General features: G+C 42.1%; 1 protein-coding gene across 1 annotated transcript in view; it reads right to left on the reverse strand.

Moving 5' to 3' along the window:
* COL4A3 (collagen type IV alpha 3 chain) overlaps window positions 1-22,801 on the reverse strand; it is a gene marked incomplete at its 5' end in the record, with an annotated part of 107,774 nt that overhangs the window by 13,996 nt on the left and 70,977 nt on the right. The window contains 21 exons of the mRNA XM_081142862.1: window positions 312-497; window positions 2,730-2,777; window positions 3,036-3,134; window positions 3,496-3,576; window positions 4,689-4,815; window positions 5,877-6,016; window positions 6,341-6,430; window positions 7,150-7,248; window positions 9,696-9,830; window positions 10,115-10,204; window positions 12,183-12,350; window positions 12,882-12,995; window positions 13,336-13,486; window positions 14,265-14,362; window positions 15,916-16,017; window positions 16,633-16,725; window positions 17,524-17,692; window positions 18,156-18,338; window positions 19,118-19,188; window positions 22,033-22,128; window positions 22,602-22,694. Of these exons, the coding sequence (XP_080998988.1) occupies window positions 312-497; window positions 2,730-2,777; window positions 3,036-3,134; window positions 3,496-3,576; window positions 4,689-4,815; window positions 5,877-6,016; window positions 6,341-6,430; window positions 7,150-7,248; window positions 9,696-9,830; window positions 10,115-10,204; window positions 12,183-12,350; window positions 12,882-12,995; window positions 13,336-13,486; window positions 14,265-14,362; window positions 15,916-16,017; window positions 16,633-16,725; window positions 17,524-17,692; window positions 18,156-18,338; window positions 19,118-19,188; window positions 22,033-22,128; window positions 22,602-22,694 (2,433 nt within the window). The remainder of the gene's footprint in view (window positions 1-311; window positions 498-2,729; window positions 2,778-3,035; window positions 3,135-3,495; window positions 3,577-4,688; window positions 4,816-5,876; window positions 6,017-6,340; window positions 6,431-7,149; window positions 7,249-9,695; window positions 9,831-10,114; window positions 10,205-12,182; window positions 12,351-12,881; window positions 12,996-13,335; window positions 13,487-14,264; window positions 14,363-15,915; window positions 16,018-16,632; window positions 16,726-17,523; window positions 17,693-18,155; window positions 18,339-19,117; window positions 19,189-22,032; window positions 22,129-22,601; window positions 22,695-22,801) is intronic.

Here is a 22,801-nt window from a genome sequence, read left to right on the forward strand (position 1 = left end):
TGACGAAGGTCTGTGCGAGCAGGACTGTGCCTGGCCCGGTACCTGACACAGAGCAGCAGCTCGTGGGTGGGTGGGTGCATCTCTCCCTATTAGGCTGATTAATTTGGCATTTACTAATCTGGCAGACAGGCCAGTCGGCCTCAACAATACCAACAGCTTTCGTGCGCTCTGTCTGGGAACCAGTGGGTGGGGGGAGACGGGGAAGACCGGAGGGCAAAGAAGCAACAAGGGCACACGAGGGGGAGGGCGAAAGCTCCTGATGTTAAACATCGTTTTCATTCTTTTAACGTATTTAAAAGTAGACCCTCTACCTGGGTCTCCTCTTGAGCCTGGTGGACCTCGGTTTCCTTTCTGGCCATGGATGACTGCACCAGGGAAGCCTGGTGGCCCTGGGAATCCTGCCACTCCAGGGGGTCCTCGCGGCCCAACGTCGCCCACCATCCCTTTCCTGCCAGGGAAGCCGGGCAAGCCTGGGGCTCCTCTGTCTCCTTTTGCTCCTGCAAACAGAGAGGTTTTATAAGTTTTCCTAATGCCCCTACACTGGGAGTTAGAGTGTGTGGTTATCTCTAATAACGTAGACACTTTGCTTAAACATGTTAATATTCCATATATATATATATGATGCTGGTAAAAGAAATATAGGTTTCGACTCAGTTCTGCCTCCGATTAGCCATTCGATCTTGACAGACCACTTCACCTTAACATTCTTACTTTGAAAATGAAGGTAGGACCTGACCTAGCTCAGTTCTTTAAGGATCCAGTGAGATAATAAATGGAAAAGCGAGATGGAAAAGCATGTGCCAGGTCTAACGTGCTGGTCTGACTCAGCAGAGCGTGCAAAGCTAAGCTTCCTGGCAATGACATGTGCATTCGAGGGGTCGCCCGGCTCAATCCAGACAAAGGGACAGCAAGGCTGTAATCCCGGCCCTGTCCTCTGGCTACTTCTCCCCCACGTGGCAAGCCCTCCTCCACGAGGCATGATGCGGCAGGAGGTTTGGATTCACCGAAGAAGACCCCCCACCACCCAAGGTCGCAACTGAAGAGAGAGATTTTTAATCGCGGAGAACCTTCAAGAACTTGTAATTTGCCATTCGCGAAGGGAAGATGTTGTAGGAATGGAAAATAAACCTCCTCCTCTCTCCCATCTTTGTATGATTCTAGAAACAGCAAGTGGCAGGAGAGAGATCTGATGGAGAGGAGGGGTGGGACCGGCTGGTGGCACAGGGGAGGCCGGGAAATTATGCGAGGGCAAGACCCAGAGAGCCGGTGGAAGTAAAATGGGCGGATGGCGGCTCTCTAGCCCTTCGTCTATCATGGTCTTTAGCTCTTTCATGCCCACAATTTATCTTTTAAGGTGTTTAGATGACTTCAGCTCACTCTGCGCTGTGAAATGCTGTATTTGCCCAACGGTCTGGCAATGGTCTGAGGCGCCAAGATGCTGTCTTGGGTTGTATACTCCAAGTCCTTTCAAATTCCTCCTTGCTTTACAATATGGTTTCTTTTTTAAGATTTGAGAGAATAAACTAATGAAAAGGATTCATACCTTCCAAGTCTCAACGAGCTCTTCTCCATATTTAGTTATCCTGGAGGGATTGGAGGCGCATAATCATTTACTTAGAGAATTAGGCTATCTGTTATTTTTCGAGGCTTTTTAAAAATTTAAAGTGTGATCATCTTATATCAAATGTTATTTCCAATTAAATGCTAAGGATTTCTCATTCCAAACAGTTAAACTGGGAACTTAGCCCAGGAAAATGAACAGAAATTCTCCTTTGGGCCATAATTCTAAAACTTGACTGGGAACTTGACTGGGAAAGCCTTTGTGTTCGTGTTCGTGGGGGAGGGTGTGAGAGACGTGGGGACATCAAGCTCCACCAAAAGGACTATCACACTATTCAGAAACAAACAGAAAAGGACAGCTTTTGTCTATGTTCACAGCTGAGCTGGTAGCAAGAGCAAGTTCCTGCCCCTCTGAATTTCTCAGAGCATCACGCTACTTCTTGCTGGTTCTTGTGAGTAGGATTTAGGCTAATCTTTGCTAATGAAATAGTGCTATCCACAGGCCCTATGGCTGAGAAGGGTCAATAAAAGGCACAAATAAGCTAATATTTCTTCTGGCAGGTTTCTCTACAAAAAGAAAAAAGTCAAGCTGCTTATCTCATGAGACACCGGCACGAGGAAGTCAGAACGGCAGCCTGTCCGACAAAAACGCCTGTGTGCTTTGAACGACATGCTCAGTAAAATGTCAGGTCCGGGATGTTAAGAGAATTTACAAGCCGGAGCGTGAACCACAGGCTGGCTCTGGGGGTTAGAACCAGGCCTCTGAAGATAACACAGTGGGAAAGGGTCGGCGTGATGACCGCACCTCAGCAGAGCAGAGAGAGGTGTTCAGTGAGAAGCCACCCATCCCCACCTTCATCCTTTGAGGAAGTGACGGGTGCATTTAAGCCACAGCAACAACAGAGCAAATATATAAGAAGTCATTTTATTTTTAAAGACTTTCAGAGCAGGAAATCCCCAAATTGGATCAGTTTCTAATTCATTCACTTTGTTGTGATGATAATAATTAAGCGTTTTTATCTGAATACGAACAGTATAAATACCCTGTGTTACCACTGGTGCTTCTTTAATTCCATATGTTAAGTTTATTTTATATTTCAAGCACATAATGTTAGACTCTGTCCTTGACCATATCAAATCACCAGGGTCAGGAAGGAAGAGCTGCTTACCTTGAGCACCGGGTTTCCCTTTTGGCCCTGGATATGCCCCCAGAAAACCTGAAGGAGGTAATTTTGGCATATTAATATTTTATATGTGGTTAATTTTATTATACAGATATAATTTATTCTGCTTGGTCAGTTTCCCTTTGACAAGAAAAGGAATTTTAATTATCACACACCCAGAACACAATAAAGACCATCCATTCTGCCAGAGAAAAATCTCTAGAGCAGTGAAAAGTTACTAATTAATTATTAATTACTAATTATTTCATGCAAAATAAAACTAGTGAATCTAAGACAGTGAGCAAATCGTACCTGCTTCTCCCTTTTCTCCTGGGGGACCAGGAATCCCATCGCATCCTTGGTCACCTCGCATACCCATGGGTCCAGGATTTCCTGGGAGTCCTGGAGGGCCTGGGGAAAAAATGCCATTCAAAGAGAGGCCTTCCTTCTGATCAATGGCCTCATGTGCCAGATGTGCATAATTCTGGTACAGGTGTTTATTTTTCAGAACCGTGGTTATGTGAAGCTAACTTCACAAGGAACACTGTGAACAGACTGATACGATCACGAGGATGACCACTTGGGAATGTCTAGGTTGGCAGGTCTCTGAATTAGGTGTAAATACCGATGCATTTCTGCCTGAGGATGAGTAACTGGAAGCTGCCTTCTAAAGAGCGGTTGTGGCTCAGGGATACAGCTGAAGGGGGAGTTCAAATTCGGGGGAGACTACTTCCCTCAGGAAAGGGCAATAGACAAAGGAGAGAAAGGAAACCTGGAGGGCCTTTTGTTCCTGGGAATCCAGGGAAGCCTTTCATTCCTCTCAACCCCATTTCACCGTCAGGACCTGGCCTTCCTATGAATGGAGAGAGAGGGAAAGGAAAAAACACACCAAAAGATAAATGGTTACAACGTTGGCTGAAATGGTCGGTTGTCAGTCACCTGTGCTCGCGCTGGTGTTCAGTCACCTCAGGCTGTTGTGTTGGGTGCTGTTTCCCTAGAGAGGCACAGCAAAGTGTGGAGTCACTTTCAAAGCTGTGCATACAGCAAGCATGTGGCCCACTCGATATCTGATTTATTGCTTTGCTTGGGGATTAGCAGCAAATCCAAGGGACCTTTTAGTGTTGAAAAGATAATTTAAAATAGTATCATTAGGTAAGACCTGAAGCTGCAACCCAGTCGCTTAGCAGTTGTTTTCAGTAAAGCAAAACAAAGTCTGAAACCTGAATTATAAGCAAAAAAGAAAGAAAGCCAAAGTTCGACCTTGAGACATGCCAGAAAAAATAAAATCACAACAGTGTTATGGGTTAAATTCAGTTGTTGCTAATTTATACGTTGGAGTCCTGACCCTCAGTACTTCAGAATATTAGTGTACTTGGAGGTAAGGTCATTAAAGAAGCAATTAAGTTAGATGAGGTCACTGGAGTGGGCTGTACTCCAATATGACTGGTGTCCTTATAAGAACAGGATATGTGGGCACAGGCACAGAGGACCGACGCAGGGGGAAGGTGGCCCTCTGTAAGTCAAGGAGAAAGGCCTCAGAAGGATTCAACCCTGCTGATACCTTGATCTCAGACTTCTAGCCTCCAGAATTGTGAGAAAATAAATTTCTGTCTTGTGTTTTTGTTACGGAAGCCTTAGAAGACTAATACAACCATCATAAGGTTGGGTAATGGACTAACATTTCATGTCTTTAGGTTGGACAACTTGAGGCAGCACCTCAGAAGTTTTGTTTACAGGAGCAGCTTTTTAGATCCTCAGTTCACCAAACTGGCTGATCAGTAAATAAGCCTCCTCCTGATTAAATTTGCTGTTTCTTAGTGTCTCAGAATTTGAAGATGAAAGTTGAATAAAAGCAATTATAGTACAAAAGCCTAAATTGCTTTCTGTCCACAGAGGCGATTCTAGGAGGTGAGAGCCATGCTAGGTGTCATGCCTCCAGCTCTGAGTTGTGAAGACGATGCTCACCTGGGTGGCCGGGACTTCCAGGATGTCCAGGGGCTCCGTCAGGCCCAGCAGGCCCTGAATATCCAGGTGGCCCAGGTGGCCCTCTTTCTCCTTTCTTTCCCATGACACCTGGCAATCCTGGTTCTCCCTTAAATTCAGTCAAACACCTTTAAAATTCTCATATAAGCAGGGTATGTTATCAGAATTAAGTAGAAACTATGTTTGTTTGCATTTATTTCATTATGATTATCATTTTTATTTAGCTGGTTAGGTGGCAATTCATAGTGAGTGTCTGCTAGGTGCCAACCCTGTAGAAGGTGCTGGGAACAGGACTGCTACATGTTTTGTGGGGCCCAGCCCAAAATGAATTGCATTCATTTTACATTCAATTTTAGAAGATTAGCAGACTTCTTGGTGTCCCACAGACTTTACGGATGCACGTGGAATCCAATGTTAAAACCCCTGCTTATGGAAATTTCTATTAATCATTCTCTATTGATCTAGCTCTGGCTTTTATTGTACATATACACAGGAAGGTTGGAAGGAAATAACCCTAAAAAAACCAGCTGAGCCCCATGGAAACATTTGGTTATTACTTGGTACAACATGCTAGCAAGGGCTTTGAAATGCAACCTCTAGTTAATAGCACAAGCACGGAGAACATTGAGACAAAATAAAATTCTGTAATTTCATTCTGTAATGGAATGAAAACAATTAAAATTCTGAAATAATTAAGATAAATGTACGTATCTTAGGATTTTATTTGCTTTTTGATGATGCTTTAAAGTTATTTTATCTTATATCTTTTATCATAGTTTAATAAATCAAGTTTGTTTGATTACAAGGTTTGGAAATTTATTTTTATAAGTCTGTGTGGGATGAATCCATAGCAGAGACTGGCTACTTTGTATCACAGGAAAAACAAACACTGCCCTGTCAGATTGCGTGAGCCTCTGATCACTGCCTCCTTCTGGCAGCACACTTAAATTGCAGGGACAATGATGAGAGTTTCTTGGGAGTTGAAACTGGTGGGAATAAATTAAGAAGTAGACAGCTCCTCAGTTGTGAAGAGAGGATTAAAAAAAAAAAAACACAACTAACTGAAAATACAATAATATTTAAAATTTTCTCCGCCTACACTGAATCCATATACTAGTTGGTATTTAAAAGACTCACTCCGAAATGCAAATACTTCAGTGGCCTATATACCTTAGGTCCTGGTGGTCCTGGCCTTGTACCTTCTGAATAACCTGGCTCTCCCTTATCTCCTTGGAGACCATCAATACCTGGGAGGCCTGGTCTTCCAGGGAGACCTGGGAGTCCCACAGTTCCCCTCTTTCCTTTGGATCCTGAAATTAGAAAAGAAATCAGATAAAGTAGGTAAACACAGGGATCTTGTAGTGCCCTTTCCACAAACCACCTTTCTTTTAGGAAGTTGACTCTTCAGTATCACTAATGTATCAGGTAGTCATAATGGATGACTTTTACACAATATAAATATTTACTTTTTTCTCACTGGTGTTCTAGTTGCACATAGTACATTTGTCTGAAATAAACCTAGTTGTTTTACACCAACTTTCTAAGATGTGGAAAGTCAGAACAAATAACACAAGAAATCTAGAATTGGGACTCATAATGAGCTTGTTAGCTCTTAACAGGATCTTACACATTACCTGGCACCCCCATGTTCCCCATGCTTCCTGGCACTCCACTGGGGCCTGGTTCTCCAGGATGCCCATTGCTTCCAGGATCTCCTCTGGGGCCTTGAGAGCAAATAAACAGTCATACACCCTGCATAGTTTCTGGACACAGGTGCTCAGTAAATATTTGTTGCTTGTATGAATGCATGTGTCCAGAGCAGTCAGGCCAGCTAGCTAGCTGCCTTTTGCTTTCATATAAGGAGAAGACTGAGGACCCAGAAATGTAAAATTAGATAAAGTTAGAATTAGTAGGCCTGGATTTTGAACACCAAGATCATCCTAGGACCAAGGCCAGCAGGAAAGAGTGGGCCCCCTGTGACCAGATAGAAATAAATTTCTGTACTGAAATTTTATTGCCATGTAATATACTTTGTTATTGATAGGATCACAGAGAATAAGGGGTTACTTTAATTGTTTAAAAATTACTTTGCCAACTCAATAACCTGTTTAAAATAGAAAGAGGCAAATTTGAAAACCTCTAAAAAGCATTATCTGATTTTCTTCTATGATTATAATATTGTGGTAAAGTTTACAATACATATTAACAGTTTCAAAATAAATTTTTTAGTACAAACATGAAACTTTGTGTATGTTAATATTTTTAGTTAATACAGGCTGACTACACACACCTTCGTTTTGGTTTGATTTAGAAGCAGATTTCTGTGGGAAGACTACTGGAGTGGAATTCGTATTCATACCAGTAAGTCTAGAAACACATTTTTGTTCCATTTAGATCTAGGAAAACTTAAAACCTCTTATTTCCATTAGCAAATCCGCTATACCTGGTGGTCCTGGTGGCCCAGGTGGCCCTTTGAGTCCATCTAAACCCGGTAACCCTGGAATGCCTCTGTTTCCTTTCTCACCCGGCCGTCCTGCAAACCCTAAAGTTAAAACAATGTATTAAAAATACAGGTTAAAATCCTATATTTACAGAGTTATCTACATCTTGATTAAAATGGATGAAATATTATAATAGAATATAGGATATTTGTTAAGAGAATGGGTAGATGTGGACATATATCTTTTTAAAAAGGGGATTAATTGAGAAAATGTGTAAAGCATTAGCACTGTGGCTGGCATGAGTTAGCTCTCAAAGAAACTAGCAAGTATCATAATGTTAACACTTCAGACAGACATTATAAGAATTAATGGCCTAAATATGGTTTCATTTTGTTTTATCTTAGTAATGCCAGAAGACCATATTTTTGTCTAGATGATCCCATTCTCAGTCCATTTATTATAACTGTGGCGTATTAAGTAACCAGCGTATGACAGGTATTATTCTCAGTTCATGATCTTATTTAACCTGCAGGCAATCTCAGTCTGTCCTGGAGCCTTTCTGGATAGAGTGTAGAGATGAGGAAACTGACCCTAAGAAGTCAATGGACTAAGCGAGAGTCACACCGCCATCAGGGGTAGTGTTGGGATCTGAGCCCCGCTCTGCAGGCTGGAGAGCTCCTACACTTCCCACAGCACCATCCTGCTTTTGTAAAACATGGCTTTGATCACACTATTTTCCTGACCAAAAATATTCCGAATTGTCTTTTCATACATGCACCTAAGTCCCCCGCGCAGACTCCTTCAGGAGAGGACCACAGCCGTGCTTATCTGCACCCTCGCTATCTCATCCATTTGCGGAGGGTGTCTTTGAGTCAGAAATTAAGATAAAAGTGGGTTGTATTTAAGTTAGGGAGGCCTCGATGGCATGATCTTTCTCTTGTTCCACCTCTGCTCCTTGGTTTTGCATTTGAAAGGCCAGAAGAGAACACAGAGGACATTTTTTCATGCACATCGAACTCTGGGTGAGTAAAAGAGTTTTGTTAGAACCACAGAAATGGCATGTGTCTCTCTGCACCTTACAAAAGGAATTCTTTAATTACAAATTAGTACCCATTGTGAATTCATGATGTTAGAGCCAACCTTTAGCTTATGGAGGAGCTGATATGCTAGTCATACTCTTTTCAAAATGTTCCCAATACTTCTGAGATTATCTAGAATAACCCATTGACTTGGTGTCCATGTAGACAGTTTATGAGGACTGGACCTTTGTGGCAGTATTTTTTTTTTTTTTTCCACACCTTGGCTTAGATCAGTTCTAGGAGATTTTTATAAAATTCATGTTACTTTCTAATTCATTGCAAAAAATGTAGTGCAATCTTCTGTTTGCCCCCAGGATGAAACTATGTCTTTGACACCAGATTAAATAGTGACTACCCAAAAGGGCTTTACATCCTTTTTGGAAAAAACACCTTTCTATAAATTGATTTTTCTAATGATTATCCTTTTTTTTTTTTTAAGTTGGCAAATTAGTTGGAATCAGTCATGTTCCAGATCCTGGCCAATGTCACTTCTGTGACGTCCTTCCTAATCCTGGGAAAGGCCACTAGTCTTTGTAGTGTACAGCACCCTGGGCAGGATTCATTAGCAAATCTTTACTTAGATTTTACATCCTTATGTGCTACGCATAAAAATATTTGTTGAGTACAATCTCACTTCTCAAAATATGTTACAAATTACTCAAAACTTAATTCAGTTTTGAGACTGAAAACACATATTTCTTTATTTTTCCCTGCTATGGAAGTTTGATCTGCAAATATATCATTTTACTGAGAAATTCTCTGTTTTTCTAAAATTACTTGGGATTAAAATTGGTCAAGGAGACTATAAGGTAGGCTTTCTTAAAATTTGGTTTTACATTGGCTATATTGATCATATAGCAAAAACTGTCACAGAAAGTGCTCAGATAACTTGAAATAATTTGATTGTGTTTAAATTTTAGCCTAATAGCTACAGCTAACAATCAGCAACATTCTAAAGCATTAATTTTCAATTAAACACACTGTGGGTTTTTTTGTGTGGGTTTTTTAGTAATTAGTCTCCAAAGGATTTTGAGAGTGAGAAGCAGTTTTTGGATGCAATGAGAAAAATTGATCCTGATAGTTGATGGAATACAGTGGAATTTGGGATGGAGGTTTCCGTTTCTGCCAGGGAAGGTTTTATGTGGCACTTCCTAAGGGTTCAGTTTTCACCTTACTTAGCAAATAGGGGTTTTGAGGCTTATGATTTAAAAATTGACTAGTGAAAATTTAAAAGCGTCAGACCAAAATGCAGAATTGACTTAGAAATAAAAAGTTATGCATTAAAGAAGCAACCTATTATGGTGCAAGGCACATGAGACCCAGTTCTAATGCAGGCTTGAGCCACCAACTGGCTGCGGAACTGTGGACAGGACATTAAACACTGCCCCTCACTGTCTTCAGGGCCTGGATAATTCTTAGTCTCAGAATCAGCTCTGATGTTCTGGTTCCAAATGTAAGGCAGTCCGTACCTTTGAGGCCTGGTTCTCCTTTGTCCCCTGGTGAGTGGGATATTTGAGAAGGCCCGGGGGGGCCTTTAGCTCCTTCTTCCCCCTTGGCTCCTGGGGGTCCTCTCTCACCCTTTGCTCCCGGAATTCCAAAGCTGCCTGTAAGACAGGAGTAACCACAGCAGCTCCTTAATTCTCAAGTAGTTCATACAGATTCAAAAGTTAACAGTGCTTACCATAAAAACAAATAAGCCCAAACACTTAACAGTGCTGAGGCCTTCATAGTTTTCCAAAACAGCCTGCAGGGGAAAAACATGATCCCATTCAAAGGGGAAAAGGTAACACAGGAAACAGCAAAATCAAATACATGGTTCTCTCAGACCTGTTTTCCCCTCAAAGAACGAAATATAACTTATTTTGCTGTTCTTTCCTCCCTCACTTACCCTTCTGTCCTGGGGAGCCTGGGGTCCCAGGAGGCCCTGGAAGGCCAATGCTGCCCGGAAAGCCCATCATCCCAATTGTTCCTCTTTCCCCTGTAGAAACAAGTAACACAAAGCAGCACACACACAGAATGAGAAAGCAAATACCCCATAAAATAAAATATATTTAGAAGGAATGTTTTCTGTAGATAGGAAAATAACCCTATTCGTCTAGGAGTCTCTGTTACGTCACGTGCATGAAAGTCATTGTAACAGACCACATTTGTGGATAAGAATAGAATATGTTTAGGTTTTGGACCATTTCTCCTCCCATGACCAGTAAATTTCTGTTATATCCCCTTATTTTATTTCCTTCATAGCTGTTGTCTAGAGTTGAACTCGTAACGAATGTATTTGTGACTGTCTCTCCCCCTAGTTGGAGGTGGCCTCTTGTCCACTGATGTGTCGCTAGGGCCGGGGACAGTGCTGGCACATGGCAATAGCTCAGTCATATGAATGACAAAACACTGTGCAGATTAAGTTGTTAATCTGGGTTCTTCTCTGGAGGAAAGGTCAATGATGTCCTATGCCACCAGAATATTGGAATATTCTTCCCAAATGTATAAACTGTCAAAATAGTGATGAAATAAAGTAAATTATAAGGGAATGCTATGGATAACTATATGCCAGCAAATTAGATAACCCAGAGAAAATGGACAAAGTCCTAGAGAGAAGCAGATTACCAAAACTGACTCAAGAGGAAATAGAAAATCTGACTAGACCCATAACAAATGAAGAAATTAATTAGTAATTTAAAAAATTCCCCAAAGAAAAGCCTAGAACCAGATGACTTCACTGGCAAGTTCTACCAAATGTTTAAAAAATATTGGTTCTTCACAAACTCTCCTAGAAAACACAAGAGGAGGGAACACTTCCTCTCTTGTTCTATAAGACCAGCATTCCCCTGATACCAAAGCCAGGCAGAAACATCATTAGCAAAGAAAAAGACCAGTTTCCCTTATAAATATAGACGTAAACATTCTCAACAAAATACTAGCAAATATGTTTTAGTAGTAACATATAAAAGGGATCACACAGCAAAAATAGTCATAGCCTAGGCAACTGGGAAAGGTGATCATCCCACCACCACCATTTCCTTGCCCTCCAGCCCCTTACAAATAATTCAGAAGGAAAAACGTACACTGACTGAAAGAGAAGTACAGAGGTGAAAGCCTATGCCTATGCCCAGTTTATACAACCGCCTTAAAAGGAACAGGCGAAAGAAAATGGTAGAAGAAAAATAAAAGCACAGATTCGTGGCTTCTTTCTACCGAGATGGCGCTGTGCCCACCTCCTCCCACAACTACATCAAAAATCACAACTATACTGCAGAACAACCATCACTCAGAACTGCCTGACATCTAGCTGAACAGAAGTCCTACAACTAAGGATATGAAGAAGAAGCCACATCGAGACTGGTAGGAGGGGAGGAGACACAGAACAGGCTGGTCCCACACCCACACGTGGTGGCTAAAAATCAGGAGGGCTACCTTGGCTGCAGAGGTCCCCCCTGAGGAGCTAGGGGTCCCAGCCCCCACCAGGCCCCCCAGCCCCACACTAGGCCTCCCAGCCCAGGGGTCCAGTGCTGGGAAGAGAAGTCCCCATAACTTCTGGCTGTAAAAACCAGGGAGGATTGTGGCTGAGTGAGACGGAGGGTTGCAGGAGTCCCGGGTAGTCCTCTCACAGGGCCCACACAGGGGGTTACTTGGACTCACTCCCTGTGGGCTCCAGTGCTGAGGGAGCAGCTCAAAAGGCGCCCAGGACATACGCAGAACAACTAAACTGCCTGGCTTCAGGGTGGGGGCTGGAGGGGTAGCTTTCTCACAGAAAGTACAGCATAGGGAATACAGCCAATAATATCATAATAACTATGTATGGTGTAACATGGGTTTTAGATTTATCGGGGTGATCACGTCATAAGATATATAAGTATCTAATCACTATGTGGTACACCTGAAACTAATACATATTATATTATATGTCAACTGTAATTGAAAAGTAAAAATAAATAAATAAAAGCACAAGAAAATACCTGGTGGCCCTAAAGATCCTGGATTTCCTGGATATCCTTTTTGACCAGGTGGTCCCATCTCGCCTTGATGACCTGGTATTCCTGGGGGTCCAGGTTCTCCAGGAAGTCCTGGCCTATCCAAGCCCGGAACCCCTGGGTCTCCCTTTAGTCCTGTTTCACCTTTTTTGCCTATATATGAATGAATGAATGAAATTAAGGAATAAACATGCAAGTGCTTCCCCCATCAACTCCAGAAATATTTCATGGCTGCAAATATTTAGCTTTGTGTTTTGGGGCTAAATAAACCACACACTTATCGGACTGATTGATTGATTGATTGATTGATTGGTTGGTTTATGTCCCCTCCTATAAAAATTTTAAGATCCCTTCTGGCTTTAGCATTGTCTGTTTCAATGACTCATGAAGTAATAAAATGTAGAATTAAGATCTATTTTCTAGTCCTGCAGGCAAATCCTGGGACTGCACTTAAGGACTGTGCCTCAGTCTTGAACTTGCAGAACACGTTCAGTGCCACTCCCCTTGAGTGAGTCCTCACTGAACAAATCCATGACAACAAGGTTTATGTTTCATACCATTTCCCGCTGAGGAGTGGTCAGTACTTGCTGCTGGACAGTCCCCAAGTTAAACAGCAAAGCGCAGAGCAGGAGTCCCATGTCACTTGCCCATCTAGTGACTGTTTTTTTAAGGTCCTCCTCTTACCTTGGTGTCCTTTCAATCCATTTAAGCCTGGAAGTCCTTGGGGTCCCCTGGGACCCTCTGTGCATCTTCCTGGGAGTCCTTTTTGTCCAGGTGGTCCAGGCCGCCCTGGATCCCCTGCAAAAGAGTCCAAGTATATATTCAAGGGCCAAAACCCAAGGTCCTAGTATTGCTATCCCAATCACTCCCCTGTAACTCGCCCCCTTCCACTAACATGGACCAATAATTAATACCATTAATATGTCCTATATAGAGAACACTCATTAAGAAGGGAGGAAGAAGGAAAGAAGGAACAAAAGTAGAACAACAATGTTGAATGAAAAATAATTAGGCCCCGTAGATTCTATTTATTCATCTAGAACTTAGAGACTTTTTCACCCCTACAGCACCTACACATTCAATTTGCTGCATTTTAGCTGAGCTCAGTGGAGAAAAGTAATCGCGCTTGCTATAGTACCTCGTGGTCCATCAAGCCCTCCAGTTCCTGGAATTCCAGGGTGACCTGGAAATCCAGGGAGTCCAACTTCTCCCTTTTCCCCAGAATCGCCTCTTTCTCCTGGGAAGCCTGGTGCTCCTGGTTCTCCAGGCATGGCTAGTCCGGGTTCTCCCTATAACACAGAAATTACATTAGTTTTACGATGTAATGTTTCTAAACCCTTATTAACTACTGGCTGGTCTTCGGGGCTATTTACTTGAAAATAACATCATTATGGAGGTTCTAAGTCCCTTTTTTCGCAGTCATCACCATTTCATCAACTCTCCTTTCTCAACTCTAGTTGCTGACTTTTCTATAAAATTATGTTATAATTCATTAGAGTCTCTGCTTTTTCAGAATACTGTGGGATTTTCCATAAACAGTCTAGATGTCTCTGCTCCTGAGTTTTGCTCGTAGCCATCCATGTTTCTTTCTAGAGTCCTCCCATTTTAGATATTATGAGTGTTTCTGAAGATTAAGGGAGAAATAGAAAAGCAAACCTGTCCTCTAACACCTTTCATTTTCCTTTCTAAAAGGGAGGGATGGTTCAAGAAACTTAAAAAAATTCACCATCTTGCCCAGCCAGGCGTGGCTCAGCAGTTGAGCATTAACCTAGGATCCAGGAGATCGGGGTTCGATTCCCGGTCAGGGCACAAGCCCGGGTTGCGGCCTGCAGCCGATCAATGACTCTCTCATTATTGATGTTTCTGTCTCTCTCTCTCTCCCTCTTCCTTCCTCTCTCTGAAGTCAATAAAGATATATTTAAAAAAAAAATTCACCATCTTTATCATCTACCAGTATATTGACCATTTCTGCACACCAGCATCCTGACTGGCAGGAACATCCTAACTGATTAACTGTAATTGCTCCTTCTGTTCCCCATTTCAATATGAATTTTAATTCTCAAAGACCTTGGCTCCTGGGTGGCCTGGATCTCCAGGTAACCCTGGCTTTCCCATTTCTCCAGGAAAACCTGGTGGTCCTTTAGGTCCTGGAAAACCTTGGTCTCCTACAGAGAAAAAAGTAATAAAGGTTGTACAATTAGTCTATGAGAAAGCCAACGGCTAAATTAGCAATTAAAAAATTCATTTCCAAATCAGATTACATTGGTTCCCAATTTTTAAAATTATCTTCTCCATTTTTGTTGTTTAGCACCACTACAATGTTGATTCAGTTTGTTTGTTTTTAAACCACTGACCTTGGTTGACCATTTGGCCAACTTTAAAAAAAAAGCATATTTTACATTCAGTGTACAACCGAATACACATTTACATGTGTGTGTATATATATTTTTACAAGCATGATCCAGATCAAGATATAAAGCATTTCCAGCATCTGGCTAGCCTTTCTCACCATGGGTTGCTCAAGAAAATTATTTCCTAATGCCCTATAGCAGCCGCCGAATGTAGTGCGTTAACTCCTCTCTCGCATTTAGGACGGGAGAACTGAGAAGGAAGTCACACACTTCATTTTTTCTGTTCTGTGGTTCAGAAGAGGAAACCCTGGTGGATCACAGCTGCCTTCAGAGAGCTCCTCCGTGCCCCTCATTTTTAATTAACAGTTAGTTCATGGGATTCAGTAGGCTCAACAGGGCAATTCTGACCCTCCACTTTCCAGGAGCTCTTAGGCTATTCTAGTGCCCACAGGTTAGTCTCCTTCCAGAAGGTGACTCTGTAGGGGACACAGCGAGGATGCAATTTTCTTAGTGAAGGGTCCAAGACGGGCTAGGCACACATGGGCCAGGCTGGGTTACTCCAGAGATCACTGGCAAGAAACTCAAGAATGTACAGTCCAAGCCATTCTTTGACCACATGAAAAGTCTGATTATGATTTTCATTTCAAATACTCATAAATCGAGATCAGTGCTCCCATGTTTGGGCAGAACCGATGTGTGATAAACACTGATGATACATTAACTTAAGAGGTGAAGCATCAAAACAGGATTAAACTTCGACAAACACTTTAAATAATATTGAAACAAACATGAAATTATTATAAAATCTGGAGTTGTATGGAATGGCCCAGTGACTGAGGTTACTCATGTGTCTCCTGGGCAGGACTTGGGTGCACTTGTCAGTGGGTTATTTTTCAAGGTCTCGGCACCTGCATTTCTTTGGAAAGTTTCCCCTTTGATGGGAAACAACATTTTTTTTTCTAAAAGTAAATAACTTCTGTAGTTTATTATGGAGTGTACAGGGAAATCAGCTCTGTGTGATTTAATGGTTCTTTTTTATTATAAAAGGAATGTATAAAGTAGGCATCTCTTCAGAAGTAAAGAACGAATCCCTCATAATTGCACCATCAAGGAGACTCACTTTGGTAAATTCCCTTCTAGTTTTTTTATATGCATTTTTAAGAAAATGATTGAGACGAGATTGTATAAATCAATGTGAATTCTGGCTTTTTTCCTAAGGTTATTGTATGATATTTTTTCCCACTTAAGATGGAGGGAAAACATCATTTTATAGAATCTTATGGATATTTCCTATGTTAGTCATTACATATATTTATAGTTTATAAATATCCACAATGAAACTTATGTTTAAATTTTTTTTAACTTACCTTTAGGTCCAGGAGGCCCAGGGAATCCAATTCCTGGACTTCCTGGGTCACCGTCAGGCCCAGGAATACCTGGATCACATTTTCCTGGGGGTCCAGGGAAACCTTGAAAACACACACACATCCACATCAGCAACTTTCCTTTATTTTGCCTTAAAACTGAATGTCTGTTTCTATGTCACCCCAGACGTTCTGGAAATTAAGAAATTATTTTACCATAACCCCGACTCCCTCCCCATTCCTATCCAATGGAACTGCAAATAATTTTGAAAATATAATTTAACTCCTAAAAAGACATTTTCTAGATATCTTGAACTATACGTCTCCCTCCATGCACGCAAAATCAAGTTTTAGGTCATATTGGCCAAAGAGTTAAGTTTCCAGTGGAAAAGCTGTGGGAACTATAGTGACCACTGGCAACATCCCTGGCTCCTCCATCCAAATCCATGAAGATTGTTCTGCTCGTGAATTCCTCTTAAGTAACTATATCAATTCCCTTTCGGAATCAGAAGCACCAATGGGAATAATCTGAATAACTTCTGAGGACAGCAGGAAATCCCCTGTCTGTTGGCTTGTCATCTGACAAAAGTGGCCTGTGCTCTCTGCTCTCTTTGGGGGCCAATGAATATATTTTTTCCTTAAGGTGGGGACAGTGTTTTTCCAGGAAAGGTAGGGTGCCACCTGATGCCAGGCACCAGACTTAGCATAGGGGATACTCACCAGGCGGACCTCGGGGGCCAGCGTGCCCTGGAGCCCCTGGAGGTCCTGGGGGCCCTGGGACTGGTGTTGAAATACTGAACTCTCCCCTAGGACCTTAAGAAAATTTATGATCATGAGAACAGTGTGCATATTGAAGCTTTTCTTGGTTCAGAGGGAAAATACAACCTATGATATGATAATAAAGGGTTTACAGGCGTATTCCAAGGAATATGAAAAATAGTCTCTGCTTACATAGAGGTCAAAACTGGCTTAAAGATGACTTAGTCCACAGAAACTTTCTTAGTCATTTGACAAATATTTATAAGCATCTATTATTGTCTAAGTCTTGTTTTAATCAATAGCCCAACATGCTGGTCTTTTGGAAGAGAGCCTATTCTAAAAAGAATTGATAACATGAATTCTGCTTAAATACTGGGGAATACTGGTAGGATACTTATATTGGGGAACTAGTTTTCACAGGAAGGAAGTACAGTATATTGCACAAACCACGAAGTGGGGCTGATCTGGGCTTGAGTCTTGGCCTTGCTCTCTGTAAAGTCTATTTCTTAACCTCTCTGATGAGTTCCTCTTGTGTCATTGTGGAAATAATGCTACCCAGTTGGTAAAGTCTTGAGATAATGTTCTGACCACAATGGCGAATATGAAAAACATGTTAGTGATTAGTATTGTCCAAATATTTATATTTTAGCTGAACTGCTCAGTAACAGGAAAAAATAGAGTTTTCGCTAATATTAGTCCTATATGTCCTTTCCCATTGTCTATGAGTTGACAAATTCTACTTATTAGTAACAGGTTCCTATACATCCACTGGTCTTGAGGCAGTTTCACTGACCCTAGGAACCATCAACCTCACTCCACAGGAAAATAGTACTGGAAAGAAAACTAACCAACCGGCTTCTCCAGGTGGTCCAGGGGCTCCAGGAACTCCTTGGGTGCCCTTTGGACCAGGCTCTCCCTGCGGTCCATAGCCTGGTGGTCCAGCTGGTCCTGGGGGTCCTGGGGACCCAGGGATGCCAGGATCCCCTGGAGGACCTCGGTCCCCCTTCTCCCCGCTGAGGGCCTGTGACAATAGGAATAGGTTTGGATAGTGCTTCATCCCAGTATTTCCTTACACAGGTTAATACGACCGTGAATGTGAATGCCGCAGTCCTGGAGAGGTCTTGAATTAAAGAGCAGTTGGCATTTGAAGGGAATCATTACTAACATGGCATTGCATTAACTTGGAACTCTGAGTCCCACCTGAGGTTCCGACAGTGGGATGCCCCCATGTGCTAACAGCCCCTCAAACCTAGCTCACGTTGGCCGGCGGCCCAAATGGAAGCAACAGGCACGTTAATGGTACATTTCTAAAATGCAACCAGTACGGCCTAAAACCTTTATTTGTTTGGTTTTCACCAGGTATTTCCATTACAAAGGAGCTATTCCATCTGCATTAATTTTTTTCTTATAAAATGTCTTTAAAAATATTTTATAGGTTGTAACATTGAACGTAGATTGTATGTTTTAAAGAAACTGATACCAACCGGTTCGCCTTTAGGTCCTGGTAATCCTTTCATTCCAGGGATCCCAGGAACTCCATCCAGGCCGCTTCTTCCAGGCTGCCCTCTGGGCCCCGGGTCCCCCGGGGCACCCACCTCACCCTCCGGATGAGCTGCTTCGCCTTTTTCTCCTTTCCGTCCTGGATCACCCTGAGCACCTGGGAATCCCTAGGGTGGGATAGAAATGAGACTGCTTTCCTTTTGGGTAGAGTTGTTTTTGTGTCAATCTCAAAAGAAAAAATGTCAACAAGAACTTTTCACTTTTAATGGAACATGTAATTTTTAGATATTTCTTTGGCCCACAAATATAATTTTAATCTTTTTGGGTTTTTTTGTTTGTAGCTAGACAGTACAATGCAATGCAATATATACTATATTATAATTCAATATGATATAATAATCATCATAGTTCAGATTATGTTAAAATATTGGTAAATTTTAACATGCCTCTCTGGATAATTTGATTTAAATATATTTATCCACATATAACTTTCACTATGATAATAAAAATTTAAATTTTTAACAATTTTATTGAGGTATAATTTACATACCATAAAATATATCCTTTGTAAGAACACAATTCAATGATTTTTAAAATAAATGTAGACATTTATGCTACAATCACTACAATCCAGTGTTAAAATATTTTTATCACTCCTCCAAATACCCTCAAGCCCATTTGCAGTCCATTCCTGCTCCCAACCTCAGCCCCAGGAAACCACTGGTCTGCTTTCTGTCTCAGACCCTGTTTTAAATGATTACAAATTCATTTACTGATTTGTTTACACACCATTCATTCATTCATTCATTCATTCACACCTATCTGTTAAGTTCCTGTGCTTTGCCTGGCACCAAACTGATAACCTGTGTGTGGTGCGACTCTATTTCCACCCAGAGTGCTCCATCTTCCAAATCAAAATTAAAGCTTTAAAACCATGAAATCTTACTGGGAATCCTGGGTGACCCACACTTCCTGGGGACCCTGGGCTTCCTTTCATGCCAGCTGCCCCTTGTCCTCCTGCAAAGCAGTGAATTGGTAAATATTCATGAACACCAATCCTGAGGGTAAGGCAGTGTGCTAATAAAATGAGGTGTTTTCTTCTGAACAAAGAAAAACAATTTCTAGCTTAAAACATGCAAAAAGAGAATGGGAGTAAATCATGAGAATAAGAGAAAATGTAGAAAAACACGAAGTCAAAGATTTTGGCTTCCTACAATTCCTGTCTTAATAGTTTTAAAGAGACACATTTTTTATGATGATAAAAGTAATATCTGCTTATTGTAAAAAAATTGAACAGAAGTAAGAGAATGAATATCACCCATAAATTTACCACCAGAAGACGGTATTTGCTAAAATTTTCATGTATATGACTCATAAAATTTTATATCCATAAATGCATAGGACTTACACACATAAATAAATGTAGCTGTATAGCTTCACTTTCAATGGGTGCACAGTGGCCTGTTCTGTGGGTGGACCATCATTTATTCAGCTAAGTGCTGTTTTGAGACATTTAGACTGTTTTTTTTAACTTTAGCTGTTGTAAACAATGCTATGATAAATATCTGTGGATATTTAGCTCTCCGAATTTATCCAATTATTTTCTTTACAGTAAATTCCTAAAAGTTGAACTGCAGGGCCAATGGGCTCAAACTTTTCTGAGCTTTGGATATCTGCTGCCAAGTTGCAAGTTGCTGTACAATTTTATACTTCCCGTAGGGATTTAAGTATCTCTGTAGAGATGATTTCTTTAGAGAACCTTTTGAATAAATCTCAGGTCAGTTTATTAATGTTTATTCAGATTTTATTTTTTGCAAGATCTGAGCCAAGATATATTTTTGGACGGCAATCCAAATGGTTTTACTGCTTCTATATATTCTTCGAGTGGTGCTGGTCATGTGCCAATGTAGAAAAATGAAGGAAAACACAACAGTGTGAGCAGTTGGTCAGCAACAGTGGGCTGCCCACCTGCATGCCAGCCTTGGGCCAGAGGTCACTCGGGGAATGCAGGGAAATAATGATTGCTTTCCTTTCATTTTTTCCCTCCCTCTCTTCTTCCCTCCCTCCCTTTTAGTTTTTGTTTTAATAGGACATTGCCCCAGAGGCTTGGGCACTGAACAGTGGCTGTCTGAGGAACAGTCCCCACCCTGCCCTTGGCCCCTCCTTCCCACTCAGGCCTGTCTCAGGGAGTCAGAGGGCAGCGATTACCAAGTAACCAAGGCGTTTGCAGAGAAGCGGGTGGTATTCGAGAGTGACAACAGGTCCCCGATTGAATGCATGTCCTCTACCGGCTGCCGACGGTGTCCACAGCTGCCACCGTTAGCCTGTGTTCTTTGGGCTGAGCACCAGCCTCCTCAAAGAGCCCTCGCCATCAAAAATGTCTCCTGGGTGGTGGTAACATATAATCACTCCCTTACGTATGTTGGCAGGTAGCCCCTGGCATTAACGCGCCTTAAGGGGCGGCCCCGATGCAGCAACGAAGGGGTGCAGTGTAGAGGGAAAGGCAGGCCTCCGGAGGAGGTTGGCTGGACTGGAGTGCAGGCTCCTAGCGCTTATTAGCCAGGTCACCTTATGGCTCAGCTTTGTCCCTGTCAAATGGGTTATGATGGCCCTTCCCTCTAGGGTTGACGAGAGGAACACAGTGTGGTGGCACCTAACACACCCAGACACCCAAAACGGTGGCTGGAACACAGACCAAGGACACCTCAACCTGAGCTCTCACTGCTCAATGAGACAGAATTTGATGAGAGTGTCTAAGGTGCTAATGGCGGGACCAAGAGCTTCCGTGGTACCACTGAGAAGCCCTGGGTGGCCAGGGGAGTGGAAAAAGGGGCAGAGGAACCCAACTAATAAACAGAGACGACTTTTTCAACCTCAAGGCGTTGTCCACGGCCAGCAGAGCGGTGACAGCCTGGCGCAGCTGTGCTGGGTGGAGAGTCCTGGTTTGGCAGAGGTTGGCCAATAAAGTGGCATATGCTTTATTTAGTCCCCAGAATCCTGGCCTCTGGAATATTTTCTCTCTTCAAAAATTGATGGTTAATGTTTTTAAAATAAACATGAGGTTTTTAGATCAAAATCCTAATTTCTTTCTTTTTATGAAAAATTGGAAGACTTATTAACAAATCAACAGTAGGCTGGAGTTGAGTGCCTGCCGGCCCCTTTCAGGGTCCCCTCCAGTTTACCGCAGGTCCCACCACTCTAGTGTCCCCTGCCCTGAGGCCAAGGCGTTCAATTAGTCCTTACGTAACGTCATTGACAGGTCCTTGGGACTGCAGTGAATGATGTAGGCTATTTGATAAAAATTTTACCATAGATATAAACAAAAGTTAAGTTCCTACAGCATCTCATCAGTGTTATAATGAAACAACACTGAAAGAAATGGCATTATTTGAGGACCTGCTGTACTTTTTATTGCACTTGCATCCTTAAGAAGAATACGAAATTGTGCGTATACCCTTAATGCTATCAAAAGTAGCGATATGAAGAAATGGACTGAGAAGGGTGGTGTCTTTCAATAACAAAATAGGAAAGAGCTTATTTGTTTATGGAAGAAAAAGCAGCGTGCTTAGCAGGGCTGCCTCACTCCTCCAAGCACCTGCTGGTCTCCTGGAGGATTCTGAGTTTACGAGTCCTGGATAACGCAAGAGTCTGCTAGAGTTTAGCAACTAAAATGGAACAGGGGAAAATGCCAGCTTTTATGTGATTTTGTCTTACTTCATATTAACAGAGTATATTTTTGAAAATCTCCCTCGGAGTTCATGTAAACTACATCACTACATCCAGTAGACCGAGACCCTTTTCCATCACCCAGGGAGCCGACCCTTTCGTACTTGCAAACACTTGTCTGCGAATTATCTGTACCTGGGATTCCTTTTACGCCATCGAATCCCGGCAGTCCTGGGAGGCCCGGGGGCCCTGGCACACAAGGACAGTCTGTGCACACGAGTCCTGGCTCCCCTGCAATGAGAGGATGCTTGTGTTACTCATACACCCACACCAAGTCCGCAAAAAAGACAGATAGTTTCCGGCTGCCCAATTATTTCTTACAGTGAAAGTTTTTCCGTGTAGTGAAAATCATGTAGGACATTTCTCATATTAATAAAAAAATTTTCATCAATTATATCTGCTTCCTTTATGCATCTGAGCTCTCAGGTGTTCTTAGAAACTCCTGAGTTCAGAGTAAAATGGCTTCTATTTCAGTGTTTTTCTCTTTGAGTGCAACATAAAACTCACATTCTAGGAACAGCCAAAGGTCTACCTCATGGATGCTAAACAAATGAATGATTACAGATAAATGAATACTCTTAGCTAATTCTTTCGGAAAAGAAGCCAACTCTGACTGCCTGCTGTTTGGATCATTGTGGCCTCAGGGAGAAAATGACAGTGACAGTGATAACGATAGTGATGGGCATGGCACTGATCGAACCAACCTTTGAGCCCATCGACACCTGGGATTCCTGGAGGCCCCGTGTGGCCTGGACGGCCACTTTCTCCAGGTGGACCTTTGCGAAAAACGATGCCACCTACAAAAGGACAACACCAAAGCTAGTTTTTAAGAAGTTCTTTAGCACACCTTTGACCCGTGAGAAATAGGAGCTGGTGGATCTCTTCTTGCCTCTTTCTCCCCTGG

The sequence above is a fragment of the Miniopterus schreibersii genome (genome assembly GCF_964146895.1).
Source record: "Miniopterus schreibersii genome assembly, chromosome: 7".
Lineage (NCBI taxonomy): Eukaryota > Metazoa > Chordata > Mammalia > Chiroptera > Miniopteridae > Miniopterus > Miniopterus schreibersii.